Source organism: Maniola hyperantus, chromosome 1, assembly GCF_902806685.2.
Source record: "Maniola hyperantus chromosome 1, iAphHyp1.2, whole genome shotgun sequence".
Classification (NCBI taxonomy): domain Eukaryota; kingdom Metazoa; phylum Arthropoda; class Insecta; order Lepidoptera; family Nymphalidae; genus Maniola; species Maniola hyperantus.
The window spans coordinates 8,180,973-8,207,987 of NC_048536.1; the positions used below are offsets into that span (position 1 = coordinate 8,180,973).

The 27,015-nt window shown below is 37.1% G+C and overlaps 3 protein-coding genes across 5 annotated transcripts; all 3 read right to left on the reverse strand.

Annotated features, from left to right (window-relative positions):
• Positions 1–784: 784 nt before the first annotated feature.
• LOC117982887 (uncharacterized) lies at positions 785–8,117 on the reverse strand. 3 transcript variants are annotated; one of them, XM_069508734.1, is made up of 4 exons: positions 8,103–8,117; positions 7,514–7,627; positions 1,462–1,813; positions 785–1,249 (listed from the first exon to the last, which is right to left on the reverse strand). In XM_069508734.1, exons 2-4 carry the CDS (start codon positions 7,543–7,545, stop codon positions 1,046–1,048), a joined length of 588 nt encoding a protein of 195 aa, XP_069364835.1. In that variant the 5' UTR covers positions 7,546–7,627; positions 8,103–8,117; the 3' UTR covers positions 785–1,045. The 3 variants fall into 3 exon arrangements, with proteins under 3 accessions (XP_069364835.1, XP_034825222.1, XP_069364793.1); XM_034969331.2 differs by lacking the exons at positions 7,514–7,627; positions 8,103–8,117 and adding an exon at positions 2,906–3,212; XM_069508692.1 differs by lacking the exons at positions 7,514–7,627; positions 8,103–8,117 and adding an exon at positions 2,012–2,061.
• A 1,693-nt stretch (positions 8,118–9,810) lies between these two features.
• Positions 9,811–16,896, reverse strand: LOC138402200 (uncharacterized). Its single transcript, XM_034969324.2, has 4 exons — positions 16,566–16,896; positions 15,012–15,437; positions 12,035–12,197; positions 9,811–10,043 (listed from the first exon to the last, which is right to left on the reverse strand). Exons 1-4 carry the CDS (start codon positions 16,630–16,632, stop codon positions 9,818–9,820), a joined length of 882 nt encoding a protein of 293 aa, XP_034825215.1. The 5' UTR covers positions 16,633–16,896; the 3' UTR covers positions 9,811–9,817.
• A 1,137-nt stretch (positions 16,897–18,033) lies between these two features.
• Positions 18,034–26,152, reverse strand: LOC117982486 (2',5'-phosphodiesterase 12). Its single transcript, XM_034968844.2, has 8 exons — positions 25,273–26,152; positions 25,074–25,197; positions 24,348–24,487; positions 22,100–22,262; positions 20,999–21,287; positions 20,004–20,124; positions 19,513–19,664; positions 18,034–19,047 (listed from the first exon to the last, which is right to left on the reverse strand). The coding sequence occupies exons 1-8, from the start codon at positions 25,934–25,936 to the stop codon at positions 18,940–18,942; spliced, it is 1,761 nt and encodes a 586-aa protein (XP_034824735.1). The 5' UTR covers positions 25,937–26,152; the 3' UTR covers positions 18,034–18,939.
• Between the last annotated feature and the right edge of the window lie 863 nt (positions 26,153–27,015).

The window sequence follows — 27,015 nt, forward strand, 5'->3', positions numbered from 1 at the left end:
GTTCCCACGGGATTTTTACAAATCTAATTCCACGCGAGCGAAGTCGCGGGCATCAGCTAGTTAATATCATTTGCTTTAACGGTGAAGAAAAACATCGTGAGGAAACCTGCATGCCTGAGAGTTCTCAAAGGTGTGTGAAGTCTACCAATCGGCACATGGCCAGCGTGGTAGACTATGGCCAAAACCCTTCTCACTCTGAAAGGAGACCTGTACTCTGTAGTGAGCCGACGATGGCTTGATCATGATGATTATTCAAGTACTTTTTTAGTTTTTAATTTTTTTAATCTTGTGCGAATTGTTCGCTAGATAATAATCTTGTCTAACGTAATTCAAGTACGTTAGACAAGATTATCTAGCGTACCTACTGGTATAATATAATAATTATGTTCTTATCTGAGAAAAGTGTAGTGCTAGGTATCAGGGTTGTTGCGGATGCAAATATATTAACTAGCTAACACGCGCGCCGCATCCGTAAAAGCTCTGTATCAATTGATGCGGATGTCTGAATTCATGCGAATGTTCCGCATTTGCGGAAGCGAATGCGAATATCTGTGACGACCGTAGTCTAGTCTTACCATTTTGAATAAAAAGAGTTTGACTAATCAAGAGCAACTGCGTACTTCATGCAACATAATATATTACTATTGATAGTGAAAACAGCGCTAGCGCAATTTGACGAGATCATTCCCACTGTTTAATTTAAACAGGACAAAAACAGACTCTAGTAAGGCCTGCATGGCTGTAGTTAATAGTCATTTATCTGCTTGTGAGAAATGCAAAAAAATAGGTTCAATTATTATTTTTATTTGTACATTAATTCTTATTAAATTAATTATGAAATAGTAAACGCCGTGTATTAATATAGTTCATGTAACCAAAACACGTATAGGTGAGTAACGCATATACTTACGTGAGGTCAGTAAATCCATTTTTACCCCGCGAATTTTTTTTATTAGTAGGTAAGACGAACGAAAATGGACTTTTTAAGTTATGGATAAAATGTTACTTAAGTACGGATTTTGGTCACATAGTGCTATAAAAATATTTATTCCGCTCTTATCCAGTCGATTTCCAAAGTAGCTGGCCCTTTTTGTTTGATTGGTTGATAAACTCCGCCATACATTTGAAAACCAATACTGGATACTTGAGATAAATCCAATGTTTCGTTGTTAACCACACGTTTTCCTCTGTAATAAGCTTTAAATTCCGAAAAAGGTAATTCACGTATTGCAAAGTCATCTTTCGGCGCCTGAAAAAAACAATTAGTTATTACCTACGATTTCAGCAGCTGCAGACCATTAACGCTCTAGCGCTACATTGCGCGGAATTTTCGTCGCCGACTTTGAGACGAAAAGATCGAGCAATGAGCCAAGTCATCGCCTGCTACAGATTTCGCCAACATTATTTATTACAAAACTAAGTAATGTATGAAAATACAGTGACACATCACAGGATACATACCTGGAAGTATTGTTCGAACGAATAATTAGGTTCATCATTCAGTCCTTTATGTCTGAGGACAACTTTGAAGCCGTTATGTTGTCCTTGCCCTCGACAAAGGATTTGCAGTTTAGTGTGTCCCGTCAAATTATACGATCCAAGTGCGCGTATACCAGCAAACCCAGCACCATTAGGTTGAGGGTTTAACAACGCAAAAAATATAGCCCTTCTGAACTCTGCATTCCTATGTATAACTAGTACCGCTTTGGACATGCCTACACTCCTCACAGTATCGGATTGTTCTTGCCAATTATCCACATCGTCAGTTTTTGTAAAGTCGAACAAATACTGCCTAGCTGGTGGCGAAACATTGCTGAAAAACAAATCTACAGTTATTAAATACGTTCTACTGTTGAACACACTGAAAATATTAAAGCTACGACTGCAGTGCTGTTCCGAGGTGGTGATACCTATGTAATGCAAATTGCATCAAAATCGGTCCGATCGTTTTTTAGAAAAATATTCAAAGTAACTTTATAGGTAGGTACCTAACTGATATAACTATACCTACGTAATTGAAATTAACAAACATGTTTGCCTTGTCATAGCAGAATGCTACTGAGCAGCAGCCAACTAAATGTCACGCAAAAATGCTTAAAGGTACCTAGGTATACTTAAATTTTTATCGGCAAGCATTATCTATTTCCTATTTGAAGTATAAAGCTCAACCACTTAGTTTTTAATATTATTGTTATCCTTTCAAAAACTATTTTTTTAAATAGACTAAGGGCGTTTGTGCACTTATCCGTATTCGGTTCGTATTTGTGTTTTTATGTAAGCAAAATATCGGATGTTTTACTAAGTACATAAAAAAACACGAATATGGATGAGTCCACAAACGCCCTAAGGGCGGTTATGCACTCATCCGATCCATGTCCGTGAAAATACGTTCCGAAGTGGTCATAAAACAATTTAAATGGTAGCTTATGACATTTATGACGTAGACATTTTTAATATCCGTATTTTCACGGATTCGATCAGATGAGTGCGTGATCACTCATCCGATCACGCAATATTACATATAACTAGTAGGTACAATGAATACAAACAGTTCTATGACTACTTCGGAAGGTATTTTCACGGACTCGGATATCGGATGAGTGCGTCACCGCCCTAACGCTTAGCTGCAATCAGACGTCCTGCTGGCAAGAGCAATAATGCAGCCAATGATAAGAAATGAAAGTACCTACCTACAGAGATGGCTTGCATCCTAGAGATGCACATAGGTTAGGTATGCACTTTTTATCCCGGAGTTTCAAAGAGTTCTCACGGGAATTCTCAAAAACCCTAAATAATATACCTACAAATGACCTAGGTACCTACTTAGGTTGCAAACATTGAGCTAGTAACTAGGTAGCTACCTACCTAATAGCAAAATCTTGTTCTAACTAATTTATTTGCTTACCTTGCAGCTAAAACGCTAATGCTAATTATGATAGTACACGTAACTGACAGTAAATTTAAAACACGTAGATTCATCATTATGTACAAATACTGACTGGTGCGTTATAGTTGAATAAAATTTAATGAATTACTACATTTTAAAGAATGTAATAATGATGTGTAGGTAGGTACGCACATAATTATATGTAATTATCACTAAGTATAAACAATTTTGCGTTGGTACATGTTTACTTTAGTGAGCGTTTGACTTTCTTATCTTTACCAATGTTATTGACGTCGGACATATCTTCTGTTTTTCTCCAAAATAATTAAATAAATTGAAGCTACGCTAGGTAGGTACCTACTTACTGTTACGAAATATCTAAATATATAAAAGGAAAAGGTGACTGACTGACTGACTGATCTATCAACGCCCAGCTCAAACTACTGGACGGATCGGGCTGAAAATTGGCTTGCTGATAGCTATTATGATGTAGACATCCGTTAAGAAAGGATTTTTGAAAATTCAACCCCTAAGGCAGTAAAATAGGGGTTTGAAATTTGTATAATCCACGCGGACGAAGTCGCGAGCATAAGCTAGTTAAGTTATAAGGAGACGTTATATAATGTGGATTTAAATATTTACCTACCCTATTTACAAAATCCCGTGGGGACTCTGATTTTCAGGGGTTATTCCCGTTGAGTCACACCCCCGTGTGTAACACTGTGACACAAGGTGCCTAAAATTTCAAAACATTCCCGTTGAGTAACACTGTTACACAACGGGAATTAATTTGAACTTGTTGGCACCTTGTGTCACACCTACATAAATACATATTATTGCGCGTGTATCAAGTATTAACTGATTGTGCACATTTCCGGGATGTTATTTATTTATAAATACAAGATGGCGGACATGAATTTTTTTACAAAAAATTGACATGGGTGTCGTTTTTAGGGTTTTAGAGGGTGCTGAATTTGATGATGACATTTATTCTGAAATCCAAGATGGCGGACATGAATTTTTTTACAAAAAATTGACATGGGTGTCGTTTTTAGGGTTTTAGAGGGTGCTGAATTTGATGATGACATTTATTCTGAAATCCAAGATGGCGGACATGAATTTTTTACAAAAAATTGACATGGGTGTCGTTTTTAGGGTTTTCGAGGGTGCTGAATTTGATGATGACATTTATTCTGAAATCCAAGATGGCGGACATGATTTTTTTTACAAAAAATTGACATGGGTGTCGTTTTCAGGGTTTTCGAGGGTGCTGAATTTGATGATGACATTTATTCTGAAATCCAAGATGGCGGACATGAATTTTTTTTACAAAAAATTGACATGGGTGTCGTTTTTAGGGTTTTCGAGGGTGCTGAATTTGATGATGACATTTATTCTGAAATCCAAGATGGCGGACATGATTTTTTTACAAAAAATTGACATGGGTGTCGTTTTTAGGGTTTTAGAGGGTGCTGAATTTGATGATGACATTTATTCTGAAATCCAAGATGGCGGACATGAATTTTTTTACAAAAAAATTGACATGGGTGTCGTTTTCAGGGTTTTCGAGGGTGCTGAATTTGATGATGACATTTATTCTGAAATCCAAGATGGCGGACATGATTTTTTTTACAAAAAAATTGACATGGGTATCGTTTTCAGGGTTTTCGAGGGTGCAAAATTTGATGACGACATTTATTCTGAAGTCCAAGATGGCGGACATGATTTTTTTTAAAAAAATTGACTTGGGTGTCGTTTTCAGGGTTTTCGAGGGTGCTAAATTTGATGACGACATTTATTCTGAAGTCCAAGATGGCGGACATGATTTTTTTAAAAAAAATTGACATGGGTGTCGTTTTCAGGGTTTTCGAGGGTGCTGAATTTGATGATGATATTTATTCTGAAATCCAAGATGGCGGACATGAATTTTTTTACAAAAAATTGACATGGGTGTCGTTTTCAGGGTTTTCGAGGGTGCTGAATTTGATAATGACATTTATTCTGAAATCCAAGTATAAATGTCATCATCAAATTCAGCACCCAGAATAAATGTCATCATCAAATTCAGCACCCTCGAAAACCCTGAAAACGACACCCATGTCAATTTTTTGTAAAAAAAATCATGTCCGCCATCTTGGAATTCAGAATAAATGTCGTCATCAAATTTAGCACCCTCGAAAACCCTGAAAACGACACCCATGTCTATTTTTTGTAAAAATCCATGTCGGCCATCTTGGATTTCAGAATAAATGTCATCATCAAATTCAGCACCCTCGAAAACCCTGAAAACGACACCCATGTCAGTTTTTTGTAAATAAATTCATGTCCGCCATCTTGGATTTAAAAATAAATGTCATCATCCAATTCAGCACCCTCGAAAACCCTGAAAACGACACCCATGTCAATTTTTTGTAAAAAAATTCATGTCCGCCATCTTGGATTTAAAAATAAATGTCATCCTCCAATTCAGCACCCTCGAAAACCCTGAAAACGACACCCATGTCAATTTTTTGTAAAAAAAATCATGTCCGCCATCTTGGATTTCAGAATAAATGTCATCATCAAATTCAGCACCCTCGAAAACCCTAAAAACGACACCCATGTCAATTTTTTGTAAAAAATTCATGTCCGCCATCTTGGATTTCAGAATAAATGTCATCATCAAATTCAGCACCCTCTAAAACCCTAAAAACGACACCCATGTCAATTTTTTGTAAAAAAATTCATGTCCGCCATCTTGGATTTCAGAATAAATGTCATCATCAAATTCAGCACCCTCTAAAACCCTAAAAACGACACCCATGTCAATTTTTTGTAAAAAAATTCATGTCCGCCATCTTGGATTTCAGAATAAATGTCATCATCAAATTCAGCACCCTCTAAAACCCTAAAAACGACACCCATGTCAATTTTTTGTAAAAAAATTCATGTCCGCCATCTTGTATTTATAAATAAATAACATCCCGGAAATGTGCACAATCAGTTAATACTTGATACACGCGCAATAATATGTATTTATGTAGGTGTGACACAAGGTGCCAACAAGTTCAAATTAATTCCCGTTGTGTAACAGTGTTACTCAACGGGAATGTTTTGAAATTTTAGGCACCTTGTGTCACAGTGTTACACACGGGGGTGTGACTCAACGGGAATAACCCGGGCCGGGCCGTGAAAAACTAGCAGACAGACATTCAGTATTCACACTTTCGCATTCATAACATTAAGTATGGATTTGCAGCAGACTTGAAACGCGTGGCGTCCAGCATACTTGACGGTTGTGCGCCTACCATACACCGTCAATTGACGGTAAACTTGATCGTGTATGGCCAACGTAACAACAGTAGTAGGTCAGGAAATAAAGGATTATAATATATTATCTTTGAAGATTTAATTAAAGGACAAGGTAGCAGATCGTAGTCTACGTGTATTGTGTGCACGGAGATATTCCAATGACCCACATCTGATCAGTAAGTACCTACATATACCTACCTACCTAGTACCCACCTATAGTCCGCGACAGGTGGAGATGGCAATCGGGGTATGAGGCGAGGGGACGCCCCGCACAACCGCCGCGGGGAGGATACGGGGCGTTCCCTCCCCGATTGCCATCTCGACCTGGCGCGTACTATAGGTAATCGCTCTGCTACCGTCTACCGGTTACTATAGATACATACACGCACCAGCTGTATGTATCTATAGTTTCTGTTTTCACCAGCAAAACAATAAAATAGTAAATTAGGTTAATGACGTAGCTACTTAAGTGATCTGCTTTACTTATTAAGTAGGTAGGTAGCAATCTAAGCAACTTTTAATCAAAAAACTGGTCTAGTGCGAGTCGGACTCGCAGTCGCACACCAAAAGTTTCGTACCATCGATCGTACAAGATAACGATAATAACACTTGTGTGCAACACTGCATGTTAATGACGGACAGCGCCATCTAAATGTGATTTAGGATATTATTGTAACCACAAATTCACGGTTTTCGGATTTTTTCCTGAACTTGTGCTTTAAAACCTACCTACCTCCCAAATTACATGATTCTAGGTCACCGGGAAGTACCCTAAGGTTTTGATTCCCTCGAATTGACAGACACGACAGCCAGACAACGAAGTGATGCTATAAGGGTTCCTTTTTAGGGTTCCGTACCTCAAAAGGAAAAACGGAACCCTTATAGGATCACTTTGTTGTCTGTCTGTCTGTCTGTCAAGAAACCTACAGGGTACTTCCCGTTGACCTAGAATCATGAAATTTGGCAGGTAGGTAGATCTTATAGCTAACATTTGGGGAAAAATTCTGAAAACCGGGATTTTAGGGTTAGATCACACAAAAAAATTAAACTGTGGTCATGGACAAATAGTATTAGTATTTTCAACTTTCGAAGTGAGTGACTATATCAAGTGGGGTATCATAAGAAAGGTCTTCACCTGTACATTCTAAAACAGATTTTTATTTATTTTTATGCATCATAGTTTTTGAATTATCGTGCAAAATGTTGAAAAAATACGACTGTAGTACGGAACCCTCATTGCGCGAGCCTGACTCGCGCTTGGCCGGTTTTCTTTAGAGGTACGGAACCCCAAAAATAATATACTTACCTTTGCAGGTGAGAGTTAGATATACATACCAGTCTTTAAATTCCGTTTCAAGTTGATGCATTATGTCCGTGAATGTCGATCCGCCCGCTTGGAGGGCGACTACACACTATTGTGATATGCCAGATTGCTAACGCGTTAATGACCTATGAACAATCGAATAGGTAGTGCTTGAATACTTTACCGGGAAATGTGTAGGTATAAAACAAATAATAGGGTATAATATAATAAAGCAATGCGGCCCCCTTCCTACGTTCAAACAAACAGCTGGCTTTATCAAACTGTTCGTATTGTGGTATTGTAGTACAAATGTACTCTGTGGTACCTACGATCCTAACGTAACGCGACAGCCAGAAGGATCTTGGAAGTAAGGTCCTTATTTTTTAACCTAACTAACGTCTGCATCAGTGTCAGATACAGTTTTACGTTACGCTGCCGACCTAAAGCTAATATAAGAAACTGCGTCGAGGTGTGACGACAATGCTTTCTTCATATCTCTCACTAAGGGTGCACTGACGCGGAGAAGAGCAGTGAAATGTCATTAAAGCGGAGCGGAGCTAAATTGAGCTGAGCAGACTAGAGCTGCATTGAGCCGTGTTACGATCAGTCAAATTTATTTACCATACCCGCCGCGCCGCACCGCACCGTCCCGCTACCCTCCGCTCGGCACAGCCTGCTCGACTCCGTTCTATTCGGCTCGGGGCCGCGTGTTCTTAAGCAGACTCCACATTGGCGTCCAAACGCTGGCCCCAACACTGTTCGTCCAACGTGGATCGGGAAATAAACATTGGCCCAACATTCTCGCCAACGTTGGGAGTTGGTTTTTTCAAAGGAATCTGCGCCAACGTTTGCGATCCATCCACACGTTGCTGCCAACGTCAGTCTTGTTGCAATACACATCGAGTCCATACGTCCACTATCTTTGACGTGGCTTTTTTCATTAAACAAATACAAATTATATACACTTAGTACTGTAAAAGCGCTTAGAACAACTTCGATTTCTGTATCAGACATCTTCACGTAGGCTCTGACGGGACGGACGGAAATAGTCAACATACGAATGCCTCACGAAAATAACCGACCAACATTGGTAAGAGCGTTGGCACTAACGCGTGGAGCCAGCCTTATATTTTATTTGAAAGTCCGCTCCGCTCCAGTTACAGTTTCCACTTGAGTGGAGATTTCGAGCACTGTGACTGGCCAATTCAGTCCGCTCAGCTCCACTCTACCCAGCTCCGCGTCAGTGGAAACGCACCCTTAGTTCAAATAGGTACCTTAACAGAACATGGAAAAGTAAATATTAGTCACAATCAGTTGGAGTCACGTAAGGCGACGAGGTGATAGGTATCTTGCTGACGGTGTGCTGGACTCATGACCTAGTGCCTTCTTTGAAGCTGACTTGCTGCGCAAGTGATTTGAATTATGTTGTCGTTGGAATATGTAACTACCTAGGTACATAACATTATACTTAGTTTGCCTTTTAACAAAACAAACAATTTTATTTTTAAATTGTAAAAAGAGGAACCCTTGTATAGTTTCTTCCAAGCTGCAGTCCATCTGTTTGTCACAGCCATTTTAAAAGTAAATCATAATAGCTGTAAAGTTGAAATTAATTTAGCACTTGAGGCAGATTCAGACTGATATGATGTAGAAACCTATAAACGCCGCTACACAGAGACATACTTATTAAAATTTAGAAAAAATGTTTTGCGGGTACCTCCTGATGACGAGTCGAAGGAATTTTGGTTTACCTACTCCCTCTAAAGACTAGCGCTTGGCTGCAATCAGTTATACCAGCAGTATAGGGCGCTTGCCTAGAAGGTGCCTATTTGACTTGATGATAGGTACATATATTAAAAGCGGAGAAAAACAGATGACGGAAGGGCGTTCTATAATATCCTAGCGGTTGGAATTAGAAACGAGGAGGCAAATCGCTTCGAGTGATGGTATAAATAATTAAGTATAAAAATAATTTTACGTAACACCACCTATACTTATGTTATTATGTATTGTAGGCAGGCATGCGTGCAAGTTTCTGAGAAAAAGCCTTGACACACGAACAGACAGATGGGCAACAAAGTGATCTTTAGATTTTCCGTTAGCATTTTAGAATTTCATAATTCTTGAGTTTGTCTAGACGTTTGGTTGAAATCTAAGAAAGCTAGATCCTCTGGCCTCGATCTGCCGCGTACTAAATTATTGCGAATAATTGCGTTATCGATTCGACTCGGCTCGGCGAGCCTAGTGGACGCCAGCCTTGAGAGTAGTACCTAAGTACATGGTTTTCAAATGATTAATTTTGACTGAATAAAACTATAAAACTTTTATAATGTGATTTATTTCCCACCACCAGAAGCAATACTGCGCTTCAAAATTCCTATATTTCTGAGATATCGTACAATAAATGGCGTCGCTGTAAGTGTAATGGCTATCCTTGCTGGTGCAAAAATCTTGTGCACTCCATAGGCAATCACAAAAGTGCCAGCGTTTGATGTTACTGCGTTCGCGAGTGTTCCTTCACCAAAATTAAAATACTTCAGAATTGCCAGGACATCTACTCCGCTGAAAAACGGTAAATAAAATTAATTAAATACGACGCTAGATGGCATGCGGCACGACGCCATGGCGACTGCACGGGAGGACTATCACTGAATGCTCGCGTATGCGTGTAAGTTTGTAACACACGGACACGTTTATTAGCGCTCGTCTCTAATACGCGCTTTGCAGTGCAAATGCCTTCAGGAAATTGTGTTACAAAAGTTGTAATACAGTTCCTTATATTACAACTTGTAAATAGCAGCCAGGGTTACCCGCGTGGATTGCCATTACGCCGCGCTGCCGTCACATGAATCGTATCGACTGTGTATTGGCAACTGGTACCATCTCAATTTTCACAACTTTACAGAACCAAGAAAAAAACCTGTTTTCTTCAGCTAAATGTGATTGTATAGCCTGCCAGTGTACATATTCGTTCCAAACTAGATATAGTCCATACAAAATGACTTCTCACGCGCCATTTTGACTATAGGTCAACAGTCAAGTCAAAAGTACGGTTCACCTATAAAATAATGACTAAAATCGTACTTTTCACATGAAATTTTTACGAATTATAACTGTTTTGAAATGTGTGAGTCGTGACACTGCGAAATGCGAAAATTACAAAGTAGCACAGTCGTCAAAAATTTGAAATAAGTAAGGACAATTCACAATTGATATATTAAAGTATCATAACTATGAGTAGATAAGAACACCTAGTTATTATTATTGTCAATTTTTCAATAGTGCAGATGACTCCAAACTTCTTACTCTGAAGTCCTTATTTGCACAGATACAATAAACACTTTAGCGGCGTGTATTCCTTGCAGGCCGGCGGTAATACGCGGGGCGTGCTCTAACTGCCGCTCCTTGCAGATACAAGTATACAAGTAATATATTATTATTAAGTATTACGATAGTAAGTTAATGCGACGCTACCCGTCACCACTTCAGAGCATTCAAGAAGTTTGGCGTCACCTATAAAACAAAACAGATTGACAGATCAAAGCGCTAATAATTGTAAATGGATTCAGACTATTCCAAACGAAATTACTTGTCTCGTTTGATTACAATTAGTTGAAACTATAAATACATACTTAATTCCATAATATTTTTATGAAATAAGTAATATTATAGTACTCAGGATTATTTACTATATTACTTGTGTTACATGCATTAGGCAGTGGTCCGACCGCCGCGCCGGCGAGAAAACGACTAACTATCGGCGATTTTCTCTCTCAAGAAACGCACAATAAATGTACATTCCGTGTAAACGAAACAGATGTATCAAAAGTTGCTCTCTGACTGTTCACACTGCCGGTGACGACTCGCTTTACTAGTTTTGTCGCTGAGCGACGAGCTTTCAAAATTAAACTCACTCAGCGATATTCGCTGAGCGATGCTCGCTCGCTTGAACACATAACGCGCGCGCAGGTTTGCACAGGACTGAGCGATCGCGGGCGAATGACGTGAGTAATAGCTCGTCGCACTTGCACACTCGCTTGTAGCCCGGCGACAAAACTATCGAAACTATACACTCGCTTCGCTTCCCGCCGATCACCAACTCGTTTAAGTTTCTAGTTCTACTCGTTTCTCGTTCATCGTCGGCGGTCGGACCACTGCCTTATAAAAGAATGCATAATATGATTAATAATTTACTAATAATATTATAAATGCAAATATGTTTCTGTCTGTCTGTTACCTTTTCATTTAACCGATTTTGACATTTTGTACAGAGATAGCTTGCATCCCAGAGATAATTCTGGAAAATCAGAGTTCCCACGTGGTTTTTAAAACCTATATATACGTGGACGAAGTCGCGGGCATCATGTGGTACCTACGTAATAATGTATATTATGTTGTGGAGTTACAGGTCATAATATTATTATGATATGTAAAATTTTAAATTTGCGCTTGGATTCGACTGTGAGTGTGAAGAGAGATTCGAATCTCTACGAAGTGGCTACATTAATTAGTGCGAAATGAGTCAAACATGCAAAGATATGAATAAGACATACCTAGATACAAGGACGTAACAACCCCCCAAAGATAGTAATGATATAGTAACATGGAATACTATAACAGTTGCGCCATAATCTTTTATTGCTTTTTTTAGTTTTTCTTTAGCACTTAGCGGAGGATCTGGTGTTGTACTCATCTTTCTTGCCCCAATGGTTATAGCTATGCTTTGGACAAATCGATATAATGAGATTAGTATAGAGTTGAAAATGAAAGTACAGTCCACACTCAATATTTTGTGTACTCAACTCCTATTAAATGTTAAATTTATGGGTACAGTTCACGGTCACGTAGAAAGACCTCAGATCTTGAACCCGAGTAGTGCAGTGATTGATCTAAGATCGTACTAACTAACAGCCCTTGAATTTTCAGTTGCCGAAGGACAATCGGTATTCTAGGTCAGACACGACAGACTGACAACGAAGTAATCCTATAAGGGTTCCTTTCCTACTTTCCTTTTCAGGTACGGAACCCTGAAAAATAGCGATCATCAATAATAACAATAACAGAAGTCACGGAGATTTATGGCAATTTATATTTTATATACTAAGGCCAAGGCCGCACTGGCATGGCGACAACGACACGACAGTGATGACAGCGTTCAAACAAACTCCTATAGACATAACATCACCGTCATTTAGATGATGTGGCCAAGCATATTATGCTAGTACTCCGTCTTTGAAGTATGAAGTTTGAAGTACCAAGAACTTTGATGAATACTTATTAGGGTTTTATGGACTTGTTGCAGCATCTATCATATATGTAGGTCCCCTAACAATCAGCATATCATAATTATCAACCGATAGACGTCCACTGCTGGACATAGGTCTCTTGCACCCCTAACAATATGTAGGTTTACTAGAATAACTCTTGTAATTAATATTAAGTGTGAGTAGAGATACATATCAAGTGTGGGCTGTATGTAACATAATAATACATATTAAAATATTTGCTAGCAATTATAAAAGCACATACATAGTCTAAATATATAAAACGAAAAGGTGACTGACAGACTGATCTATCAATGCACAGCTCAAACAACTGGACGGATCGAGCTGAAATTTGGCATGCAGATAGCTATTATGACGTAGACAGCCGCTAAGAAAGGATTTTTGAAAATTCAACCCGTAAGAGGGTAAAATAGGGGTCCGAAATTTGTTTAGTCCACGCGGACGAAGTCGCGGGCATAAGCTAGTTTACTATAAATTAATATAAGCCAGTCTACACAAAATGTTAAAGTAGGTAAGTAGACGATGGTGGCGATAATCTCGATGATGTGATATGCAAAATTACTTGTAGTGTTATCGACCTATCGTCACGGTTCTTGACCCTGTTTGAACTGTATAATAAATACTGTTAACATTCTATTGGATTCACAATTCACATGTCTAGAATCCTGTTTTCATAGCAGACAGAAGTCTGGCGTAGTTAAAATGACATTGAAACTTGAGGGAAAAAACTGCTCAAGTCACTGGTCATTATTTCTTAAACAGTAGTTTTTTTTTCTAAGAAACCTCATAATGATTATGAAATAACTTTTTAACAAGTTCTCACTTGAGGGAGTAAACTTTATTTTTCGACGCGTGGTTTTCATTTCCTGTAGGTATCCAGTTTTTTTTTATATTGATATGCCAATGTGTAACAGGTATAAGTCCCGCAAATTGCTATTGCGCTGGAACCATGTCTCATTAACATCGAAATGACGTCAGCCGAAATAAAAATATACCATCAGCTCGAAACTTCAGTATAGTGCTGACGTCACTAAAATGGCGGCCACGCGCATTAGCAATTTGCGTGACTTATTACAGAATTCTGTAAAACTTTCAACCTTGCAGCTCTTATAGTCTCTTTTTAAAATTGCTGTGACATGTAGTGACACAGAAGGCTTTCTTGTTTTACTATGAAACCCTAAAAGTTATTATATCCTGTGGCACATCAAAACCGGCTTGTTACGCCAGGAGCGATCGTGTTGTTCGATTTTCGCAAGATGTTAGTATATATTTTCAAAGAAGTGTTATTTTCGTAGCTTTGTCATAACTAGCATAGAGAGGTGTGGCAGCAGCATGCAGTACGAATCCCGCATTATTTTTTTTGGTCAATTCATAACACATAATATGTAGTGCATTTTGAGAATGCACTCCCCATACCTGCTCTTGTCAAAAGTACGATTTTAATCCTTAATCTAAGGTTACCCTTACATTAACGACTGCCTATAGTTCCTTAAGAGCCGCGATAGCCTAGTGGGTTACGACGACGTCCGCCTCCTATATGGGAAGTCGGGGGTTCGATCCCGGGCACGCAGTTCTAACTTTTCGCAGTTATGTGCGTTTTAAGAAATTAAATATCACTTGCTTTAACGTCGAAGGAAAACATCGTCAGGAAACCTGTATGCGTGAGAGTTCTCCATAATGTTCTTAAAGGTGTGTGAAGTCAGCCAATCCACACTTGGCCAGCGTGGTGGACTGTGGCCAAATCTTTCTATGCTATGGATTGGTTAAGTAGTTCCTTAATCTAAAGGTGAACCCATGATAAACCGTACTTTTGACATGACAGTTGACACATAGAGCAAATAATATGGTGAGTGCATACTCAAAATTTATGTAATATAAGCTGCTTATTAATGTACATACAAATAAGTAGTATTTGGGCATAATTGCATTGACATTAAAGTGGACTGATGATAATAGAAAACTGATTATTCTGTGAAGGTCAAGGGAAAAATGTTAATATGGATATAACTCTATATAGTGTAAATTGTACAGAACTGTCCAAATATCTGGAAAACTTAATATTTATTTAAAGTCGATCAATTTAATTAGGGAACTTTTATGCAACTGCTTAATTATTTTTCCAACACCAAAGAAGGAAATATTTTTGTATCTATATACATGTTACTATTTTACCACAAGATATACCTACATATTATTATTATATTATTTTCAGTTTATATACATTATGTTGAAAAAGGAACTATACCTTTATACAACTTTCCTCTGTACTCATTTCTCAGAGTTAAGTAATGAGCACTGTGCAGGTGATCAGACAAATACTTATGTCCTTGACCCCACTGAGATCCTGGCATGTTGAGATGAGTCTTGTTGCCAGTAAATGGGCTTGGCACATTACTCTGCATTGATGACGATAGACTTACTGCTCCTCGGCAATCATACTTATTAACATGGGGGTCATATTGTAATGTAATATCAATTTGAGGTGCTGTATGTCTTATATTGTAAGCATTAATCACAGGTCCAGATATATCTCTTGCTCTGAGTGGAGAAAATCTGCCCATTTCAGCTTCATTTATGTTGATCACATTTGTAGGGAGCTTAAGTTCTGCGACTTGTGGATATTTTACTATTGGAGTGACGTGAATAGTTTTGCCAACTTGTTTTCTACCACCTGATACAAAAAAGGATGATAATAACGATAACTCATCATTGAGATATCTATAATACACACCTAGACCGTAGTAAGGCTGAGATCTAGGATCAGCTTTAGTATTGCGCCAGCGGCGGAGGGGGTGGGGGGAAATGGGGGCAAGGAGATGATGGCGCGCCCTGCAAGCCAAAAACGGCGATTTATAATAGTTTACAAAATATTAATTCGACCTTCGCAGCGAATCGAAGGTTAAGGAGAGGAGCTGAATGAAGGGGCGACGGAGCGAATCTTATGGTGTAGCCCATTTAAAGACTAACAGTTGGTTAAATGTTAAAAATTTACTTATCATAAATCCTTACTACTGGTTAGGTCAGAAGGCACAGCCTTAGTGGTTATTTTTTTATAACCATTCAGAAAACCTTATTGTAAGTAAGGTTAGAGAGGGAGAGGGGGACGAGGACGTGCTAGGGAACCCCCTATCAGCTCCTGATCCCCCACCCCTCTTCAACTAACAAGAGTTCTGCCCGAATTTCGGTAAAACTAACCTAAAAATTACAAGTTTTAAATAATTAATATCTTGTAAACTATTATGAATCGCCATTTTTGGCTTGCAGGTGCGGTATACCCCTACCCTCCTCCCCCCCGCAGAGACAATACTAAAGCTTAACCGAGATCTATAGTTTACTTTAGACTGAGCAAGGGAGTATGCCTTTCTTTACATCTCAAGGAAGATACATACTTTGCGCGAGCTGAGTGATTCAAGATAAGCAGCTCAAACGTGCATTGTATATTCAGCCTAAGCATATACATATAGCCGGTTTCATATTACATATTACAAATTGTCCGTCAGAAAACTTTGCGAACATGATTAGTAATACAATCTGGCAAAATTCTGACTGATAGTCTGCAGCACGTCTGTGGGGCCTAGAGGGTCTGTACAGAATGTATGAACAGTGCCTTCCGTCGTTCTTCTGTTACTAAGCGGCCGGCCTATACATTGTAACAATGGAAAATTCCAGACAAGTCTAACAACACCAGCTGATGATCGGCTTATAAGGAATAAACTACGCATCGAATAGATAATTATTTACTTACTGTTTCATGACTAACATGTAAGCAATAAGCAAGTACGAAATATTAGTTACTTACCGAAGAATGTATTGAAGAACTGGTTTTGATTGGCAGGAAAACAATTTGATTTATATACCTTCAACATTATTTAAATAAATTTAAATTATGATCTCAAATTAAAAATGATGATTTTTGAAACTTTTTTCTTTAAGCTTTTTACCAACAAACAATGCAAAACGCAATTTGCAAAATATACGTATTCAATTATTGTAGAATTGTACAAAATGTGTTGCAACTTGCAAATCAAATTCAACTTTTCGTCCCAAAGAGTTAGGTATTTACAAGTATTTATAATAATTTATAATCACTTCGTTTTTTGACGTTTTTCACATCTACTCCACAGACACCGACCAGAAATAAAAGTCCACAGATCTACTCTACACCAAAGATTATATAAACCTCAGACTAAAGTCTGAGATATAAACCTCAGACTAAAGTCTGAGATATAAACCTCAGACTATGAGATATAAACACTACTCTACACCCACAGATTAATAGACGAAAGGAATCTCAGAACAAGGACTATTAGAAGTAGCCCTATTGTGACACTTAGGCCCATAGATTATCTACTTGCTTAGGCCCATCCAAGCTTAGGCCGTGCTTAGGCCTCATTTACGGAGACGGGCGTCACGCGTTGCGATGGGCGGCGCGGCCCGCATTGAATTTTAACATGGCGTTGTATGAGTGCGTTTACAGAGAAGCAATTTTATACGCGTTTGTTTAAAATGGAGCGTTTTTTGTGGCCGAGCCCGCGGATGGCATCGACGCGTCCCACGCGGCGTTCATCGCGGCGGCGCACGCGGCGGCAATTCTCGATGAAGCGATGCCCGCAGCGGAACCGTCTGCCTATAGATTAATATGCGTCTGCCAGTCTTTATTTGGAAATCGCATAACGCAGACGCGCCCGCCGCGTGCAACACCGCGGGCACCGCCACTCTTCCCGGCTCCCGCCTCGCATCTCTATGAACAACATCGTATATTGCCATATGTTTGTGATTACGCGTGCCGCATCACCGTAAACAAAAAAAACGTACGACGCGCCGCGTGACGCCACGCCACACGCGACCCGTTCCGTTTTTCCTTTTGTGGTACGGAACCTTAAAAACAATGAAATTTTACATTTTATCCTATCTATTTTGACGATATTTATCTATCTTAACCTACCCAAACGTACTGTAGTCACCGGCGCGGCGGGGTTGCGCGGGGTGGTGAGACTACTTGTCAATAATTACTTACGTGTAAACTAGTATAGATAGGTATCTTATGATTGCAGAAGTGTTTTAAAGCAATTTGATTAGCATCCTTTTAGCACCCAAAGAGACAAAGAAAATAATTAATATCTAATTACTACGTAGCACAATTTTGGCGCTGTGAGCGTCATATGAGAGCGTATGATCAGTAATAACCAACCAGCCAAGATTTTTGCCATACTTGCTTGCGTACGATCCGAAAATCGCGGGGAAAATTAAATTGAAAAACACTAACGCAATCTATTGTAGCTAATTTTGGTATATACTTTATTTACAAACCTGAATTTTACATTGTAAATTGTTAGGTATATGTACATCTTGCTTATTAATAGAACAATTAGCGTCAGGTAAAAAGAATACGCGGCTGGGTTTGTTGTTGGCTTCTTCTCAGATGGGCACGTTTGGAACCTTCGTAGCTTTATTTTTACTAACTCTTTACTAACTAATTCCATTACGTCAATTAGAGCAAGATCCCACTGCCGCCAGAACTTCCTTATTTTCTGAGAAACAAAATGTTTGGGATAGAGTAGTGTTAGTGTGTACTATTAAAGTACGCATATTTGCTAGCTCTCGCTTCGGCCTCTAGCCTCGGGCCAATTTAAAGATATCAGTTGCTAAAGAAAATAAAGAACGACTGGCGGCACTGGTATCTTGGACCAAATTTATTCGTCAAATTCAATAAAAGACAATCGAAAAGCATAGAACGGTACCTCCCAACTTGACTAAAATATTATATGTCTATTAACTTATGCTCGTGACTTCGTACGCGTGGATTTAGGTTTTTAAAAATCCCGTGGGGACTCTTTGATTTCCCAGGATAAAAAGTAGTCTATGTCACTATCCAGGTCTTTAACTATACCTATGCAAAAAATCACGTCGATCCGTTGCGACGTGATTGAAGGACAAACCAACAAACAAACACACTTTAACACTTATAATATGGGTACCTACTGATAATAAAAGGCTTTGACTTTTGATTTTTGATCTTTCTGCGCCCTGATGCGCAGATACGTCAATTTATACTATAGTGGTTCGGACTTAAGAGTGAGGCGAGACGACAAGGGTGTCTGTGTCGCCGCGCTATTGGGTTCGTCAAACTTTCATAGTCCGCCCTTTTTACCTGACGCGTAATATAATGCAAATTACTTAAATTCCAGATCTGAAATAACAGCAATATGGTCAGACGGAAAAACTATGCTGGGTAATGCAGTGTGCGCTTTTAACTCTTCATTGCTTGGAAATGGTATAACCTGCAAAATAAATAATTCATCCTATTATTATAATATACTATACCTACTATAATAATGTCCTTTTCACGGTCCATCTGCTTAATTTTTTTTAACGTTTGTTACAGAGATAGCTTGCATCCCGGAGACGAATGTAGGGGCTACTTTTTAATCCAAAAGGGGTCCCACTGGATTTTTAATCACAATCCACGGGGACTAAGTCGCGACCTCTCCGTTTTCCAGGATGCAAGCTATCTTTGTACCTTTCGTCCAAATCAATTAAAGGTGGCCCTAGAAAGGTGACAGACAGATACATTTTCGCATTTATATAAGTATGGGAGTATGGATATAGGATTGAAAGAATTGAAAAAAGACATGTGGAATTTATATCAAGGTACTATTATTAATTATTATATACTACTTTGATTGTTTATTTGGCACATGCGGTGTGCATCGAATACTACGTGGATGTTTTCTATTGGTACTTACTTGTTTCACTACTAGTTTACTTTTTTCATAGAAAATGTAATCTAAGCAGTCTGCAAATCCTTCTGTAAAGTTAGTATACTGCGGGGTACCACAGGCACTGTCCAGTGGAACATTCTGTGCCAAGCTTAGACCTTTAACTGCTTCATTGGCATCTGAAATTGCAGTAAAATAATGCAATATATTTAAGTAAATATAAATATAAGATGCCAATGGTATGTACTATGTATGGCATTGGTAGACTATGGCCAAACCCTTCTCACTCTGAGAGGAGAACCGTGCTTTGTAGTGAGCCGACGATGGGTTGATCATGATGATGTATGGCAACCTTATTTTAAGGTAATTTTTTTGGAAAAGCTTTACTAAAGTTTTCATCTTATTAAGAAAACCTATGCACCATCACATATTTTAATAATAATAATAATAATAATAGGACTAAAAGACATAGAAAAGGCCTACTTCATTTTAACAGAAACCAAATAGTTATTACTTACTAGAACTCCAGTCAGGTAACTTGTCTGGTGCTGACCCCGTAGTGAACAACTGATAAATTCCACAAGAAGGTGTACTATTAAAATCACCACATAAAATCATACTTATTCTTTTTCCAGGATACTGAAAACCACAAGAGATCTAATCTTTATATTAAATAATAATTAAAATATAGACATGATAAAATTGTTCGTCAGAAAACGAGTCAATGAAACAGACATATTTTTTACTAGCTGACCCGCCCCGGCTTCGCTCGGGTGGAATTTAGAAAATAGAGGTGGGGGTTGAATTTCCGTATTTTCACGTATTTTTTCATTTGTGACCGAAAACCCAAATATCAATTTTCATGCAAATAACTTGAAAAATGACGTACTTTCGTACAAACTTTCATCCCCTATTTAACCCACTTAGGGGTAGAATTTCGAAAAATCCTTTCTTAGTGGATACCTACTCTTTACAAAGAACACACTCTCAAAATTTCATGTCTCTAAGACCAGCAGTTTAGGCTGTGCGTTGATATATATGTCAGTCAGTCAGTCAGGACTTTGAATTTTATATATACAGAAGAAGATTTTTATATCAATTACAATGAACACAAGTTTCTAAGTAAATAACAAAATATGCGTGTTTAATCACGATGTAATAAGTGAGTGATGGATAATCGATTTTTAATCACAACACAATTTTTTTTTATCAGAAACTGTCAACACTGTGAACGTCAGTTTAGTTCGGTGAATTTATGATTCTACTATAGATTTTTCTTATTTATAAAAATTATTATAATGCCCACAACCAAGTCCAAGTGGATTAAGATTTCTTAAATCCCAAGGGAACTTCTTGATTTTCCCTCCCCAGGCTATGTCATTTCGTCAAAATCGGTTAAGCGGATGAACCGTGAAAAACTAGCAGATTGACAGACACACTTTCGCTTTTATAATATTATTAAGTAGGTAAGTCTGTATTATTTTTATCAATTTAAGCATTTTATAAATATTACCTTTTGAGTTAATTTTTTCTGTAAATCACTTAACCAATATATTACAATTCCTCCTTGAATTAATCGAATATGATCTGCATCAGGATAAAAATATAAATGTGTATTACCAACTAAAAGTATTTCATTTGGGTTTTCAATTGATTGTAGGAATGTAGCGCTCGCTACTGACGACCTGTCTAGCACTCTCGCAACTAGTGGCTCATTATATCTAATTGTATCCCATATGTTATTTAAACATGCTTCACTTTTTAAGGCTTCTGCTAGTAATATTTGGTTGTCTCCTAATAACCTGCAAAATGTAATAACATTAATATTACATATACACTACTAGATGATGCCTGCAACTTCATCCGTGTGATTTTGGTTTTAGAAAAATCTCATGGGAACTCTTTGTTTTTCGTGCTTAAAAAGTATCCTATGCCGACCCCTCGGATGCAAGCTACCTCTCAGAATAGCTACTTAATAGATGATGTCCACGACTTGGTCCACGTAGATTTAGGTGTTTTAAAAATCCCGTAAGAACTCTTTGATTTTCGGGATAAGAAGTAGCCTATGTTTTTCCTCGGAATGCAAGCTATCTCTGTACCGAATTTCGTCAATATAGATTAAACAGGTGGGCCGTGACAAGCTAGCAGACAGACAGACACAATATTAGTATGGGTAGTATGGAAGTATGATTTGATTGCATATAAAATCAATCAATCACTTGCTTTAGCGGTGAAGAAAAATATTGTGAGGAGGGATTTAGGTTTTTAAAAATCCTGTGGAAACTCTTCGATTTTCCAGGATAAAAAGTAGCCAATACTATATCAGTCTCCAGGATAGAAGCTATCTCTGTACCTTTCATGAGAATTGCTTAAACCTATGGGCCTCTAAGATATCTGTGGAAACCTTTGATTTTCCCGAATAAAATGTAGCCTAAGTCTGTCCCCGGGATGCAATCTCATTTTATGTACCTTAAACAGATAGGCAGTATAAATTTAGCAGACAGACAGACAGGTACACTTTCGCTTTTATAATATTAATATAACCTTAAATTTTGTCTGTTCATAGCTTTTAACTTAATAATTTTTGGGGGAAACCAGTCACATAGCTACTTACTTAAATCTTGTTTCTCTGTAGAAGCACGCCAAGCCTTCGGCAACCAACTTGCCTTTTTTATAAAACAACCCTTTTAAACCGTCACATGCCAAGAACGACATTAAACTGCTATTAAAAATCTTTCTGTCTACTTCTTGAAGGCAAATTATATCAGCGTTGTAACCTGCAATATATGGCATATTTATAAATATAAAACTTTTTAAATTATATTAATCTTAAAAATAACAATCCGTTTGATTTTCCAGGATGATAAAGTTTGTAGCTTGTTGGTTTATTTGTTTTAGGGACTGTCACAGTTCAAACATATTATGATGTATGTATGTATGTATGTATATTCTTTATTGCACCACAAAACACAAATGACAAAAAGTTACAAAAAGATATCTCGAGTAGGTATTATATGTAGTATTATAATATTATAGTGGTTACACTTAAATACTGCACTAACAGTAACTAGGGTCACACTCATACCTTAACCAAAGTCAGAGTACAACTAGAGGCTAGAAACAAGATACAGCTTGACACTTAAAACTAGCTTATGCTCGTGACCCAATTTCAAACCCCTATTAAGGGTTAAATTTTCAAAAATCCTTTCTTAGCGGATGTCTATGCCATATATATAGCTATCTGCATGACAGTAGTTTGAGCTGTGCGTTGATAGATCAATCAGTCACCTTTTCCTTTTCTACACTAATATTATAATCTACACTAATCTACACTAATATTATAAAGAGGAAAACTTTGTTTGTTTGTTTGTTTGTTTGTACTGAATAGGCTCAAAAACTACTGGACCGATTTTAAAAATTCTTTCACCATTCGAAAGCTACATTATCCACGAGTAACATAGGCTATATTTTATTTTGGAAAAAAATAGGGTTCCGTAAGATATTTGGGTTTTTCGGACACAAGGTGTAAAAAATCAACCAGAAAAGTTACTTATTTTGCGTACGCTGCCTAAACTATAAAAGATAGAACCATAAAATGTTCTAATTAATTGTAGATCTTATAAATATCTACAAAAAAGTCCGCGACACACTATACCCATCTATGTCGAGTGAGGCACAGCAACCATTTTTTTATTTAAAAATCTTGAATTTTTTTTGGACTACATTTAAACGCGTTTATTTTACTCATGCTATTAATCCTTATCAAAATAAATGATTTCATCACTAAGAACAGTTTATGGAGATAATATTTGGTCTTTGAATGATTAAAATTGGACGTTTGGTTTTGAAGTTATGGCGAAATTAAAATATTACGATTTCTGCTGCACGGCCCGTTGTCTACACTAATATTATAAAGAGGAAAACTTTGTTTGTTTGTTTGTTTGTTTGTACTGAATAGGCTCAAAAACTACTGGACCGATTTTAAAAATTCTTTCACCATTCGAAAGCTACATTATCCACGAGTAACATAGGCTATATTTTATTTTGGAAAAAAATAGGGTTCCGTAAGATATTTGGGTTTTTCGGACACAAGGTGTAAAAAATCAACCAGAAAAGTTACTTATTTTGCGTACGCTGCCTAAACTATAAAAGATAGAACCATAAAATGTTCTAATTAATTGTAGATCTTATAAATATCTACAAAAAAGTCCGCGACACACTATACCCATCTATGTCGAGTGAGGCACAGCAACCATTTTTTTATTTAAAAATCTTGAATTTTTTTTGGACTACATTTAAACGCGTTTATTTTACTCATGCTATTAATCCTTATCAAAATAAATGATTTCATCACTAAGAACAGTTTATGGAGATAATATTTGGTCTTTGAATGATTAAAATTGGACGTTTGGTTTTGAAGTTATGGCGAAATTAAAATATTACGATTTCTGCTGCACGGCCCGTTGTATTATATAAAGAGGTAATGTCGTTAAGTTTGTTTGTAGGGGGTAATCTTTAGAACTACTGAACCGATTTTAAAAATTCTTTCACCAGTAGAAAGCTACATTATTCCTGAGTGACATAGGGTATACGGGATCTTTAAAAACCTAAATCTACGCGGGCGAAGCCGCGGGGATCAGCTATATGTATATATAAGATGTATCTAAGATATAACCTGTGTCACCGGAACCATAAAAAAATTGATTGACACTTCATTCAACAAAATCAGCTCAGTAGTTTAGGCACTACAGTGGAATGTATGTCAATAAAAACACATACATAGAATGCTAAAATCATAACCCTTCTTTTCGGCTTTGCCGTAATCAGGTAATAAATAAATTAAGCATTATCTTTTAAGTTACCTTGCAATTCTTTTAAAATGAGCTGTTTCCTGTAATCAATATGTAATGCGTAGGGTGGACAATATGGATATAGAATTGTTCTTGTATGTTCAGAATCACAGTATAAATCTGCCAATATATTGTACGAAACACATCGAAAGCTGGAAAAGAAATTTATTATTCGTAAGTATCCTTAATAATGTATTAAGTTTAAACAATAACAGTTTTACAAAATCATAATCTGCATTAATCTGTTTACTTTAAATGGCTTCTAATGTAAACAAGGAATGAATGAATGATTTATATTTTTCAATAAACATATAGGAAGACATAATATTACAATTGTTCATGTGTTTATATATATAGTAATGTATCACTATTATGAAGTGATTATGAAATATTATGAAAGTCTTATCTTGGCTTGTCTGTTTAGCAGATTTTGTCTTTGGTACAGAGATAGCTTTCATCTCAGAGAAAGACAAGGCTACTTTTTATCACAGAAACTCAAACAGTTAAACCCATTCTGTGAACTGATTCAGATGAATTTAGTACAGAGCTACCTTGCACCTCCGAGATGGACATAGGCTACTTTCTATCCAAGAAAAATCAAAGATTTCACATAGGATGTTTAAAAACTTAAATCAGGGTGAAGCTACTGGCATTATTTAGTTTAATCTATAGAAGCCACACATGCAAAGCTGGGGTGAGTTTGCTAGTCTAATTTTACATTTCCAAGTAGGCTTGTACCTATTGCCTTCTAACTTCTGTGTAGTAAATAACTGCCGTATTTCAAAAGGACAAGGTCCAGGCCCTGCTTCCACCATATTCTTTGATACATCTTCCACAGCTGGACCGACAGCTGTACTGTTCACTGTGAAAATACTATAAATTACTTATTATTCCATACAAATGTTATTGAAAACTCTGTTCAATCTATTTTATTTACCTGGAATGAATTCACATTTAAGTTTAAAACCAATATCATCTGTTGTTGGAGTGTAGTAGAAGCTCTTGACAATGAACTGCCATTGAATGTGTGAATCACTAATTTCTTTCCCTTTGTCGTTGTAGACTTTTCCTTTATACCAATTAAAAATACTCAGTTGTTGGTCAGTATAAAGTGTATTTAAATTTTCAGGATACACTGGAAATCCTATTATGATAGCCTTAGGTAAGTTAAAACTTATAACCCATGGAGCGTTCAGTTCTATATCATATAAGTGCTCTGAAATTTTTAATACTAGTGGCTTCTTGTAGTTGAATAGATTTAAACAAGTGCTGTCTTCAGAAATAGGATTCAGTTTATTGTCACAGATCGTCACTACAATATCAGATTCGCTATCAGTACTTTTCTTTTTCGATTTCTTATTGCAAATTTTCTGAACATTTGCTGCGATGCGAATACACAATGTTTGTAAATTTTCAGAAGATTTCCTGTTTAAATTAAATTGCCGCAAGGTATCTTTTACTTTATGGAGAAATGATATATTAATTATATCCTCATTTTTAATGTATCTAAAATAACACTTATTTTGGTTCATTTTGTGGTTTTTGGAAATATTTACCAAAGCATGCAGTGAGCGAAAGGATTTATAAAATTTATGCAACATAAGTTAATACTGAATTGGTACACTCAGTGTTTTTAATTAATAATCTAAACAATTAAATCTACAAAACGAGAGTACAAAGTTCACAATTTTTTTATTTTTATTCACTTATCATTGCTTATTAGTCACGTTGCTTATCATTGTGCAATAGCTTTAATAAAATATTAAACTCAAAAATAAATAAATAAAAGTGAGGTTATGTTTATTTGTTTTTTTCAACAACTGGAACTGGTCTGTGGCACAGATATGTCCTTGTTCTGAGGTCTGTGGTCTGTCTGAGGTGGGTTATTTCCTCAGAATAATTACTATTAGAAGTAGCCCTATTGTGACACTTACTGTTAGAGCGAGATAGCTAAATGCATTTAAGCTCTTATTAGAACGTGACAAAATGATTATGTTTTGTCCTTATCACCGTAGCCACTTTTTTTGTTTGCCAAAATGTATTTGTATGTTGAGTCAAGTATTGTAAATAATTAATTGATTTGTTTTTCAATACTTGAGACAACATAACCTCACTTCACGTTGATTGTCAAGATATCACGTACAAATACATTTTGGCCTATAATTTTGGCAAACAAAAAAAAGTGTCCACGGAGATAAGGACAAAACATAATCATTTTGTCACGTTCAAATAAAAGCTTAAATGCATTTAGCTATCTCGCTCTAACAGTAAGTGTCACAACTTCTACTCTCATTCTACTAGACTAGTCCTTGTTCTGAGGCTCAACCATGAATGTATGTCAATCTGTCTGCCTGCTACGTAGACTGAGTAAAAAATCTAGACAAAGGAACGTTTGCTTTCTCATTCACACTAAAAAGAGAGCACAGATAAAGTTATTAATGTGATAAACAGAAACGCAGCTAACCTATTTATATATCGTCATCTTTTATTGGAATAAGGAATACAACTTTAGTTGCAAAACAAACGTTGAGAATTCGTGGGGTCATTGTATTCCTCATTAGTTGTTTTCACATAAAAAACGTTTAATACAAATATTTGTTGTGTTATTCATCGTTACGTCGTGCTATCGCTATCTCAGACGCGGTTACACGGTACTTTAGTCTAGCTTTTTTACTCAGTC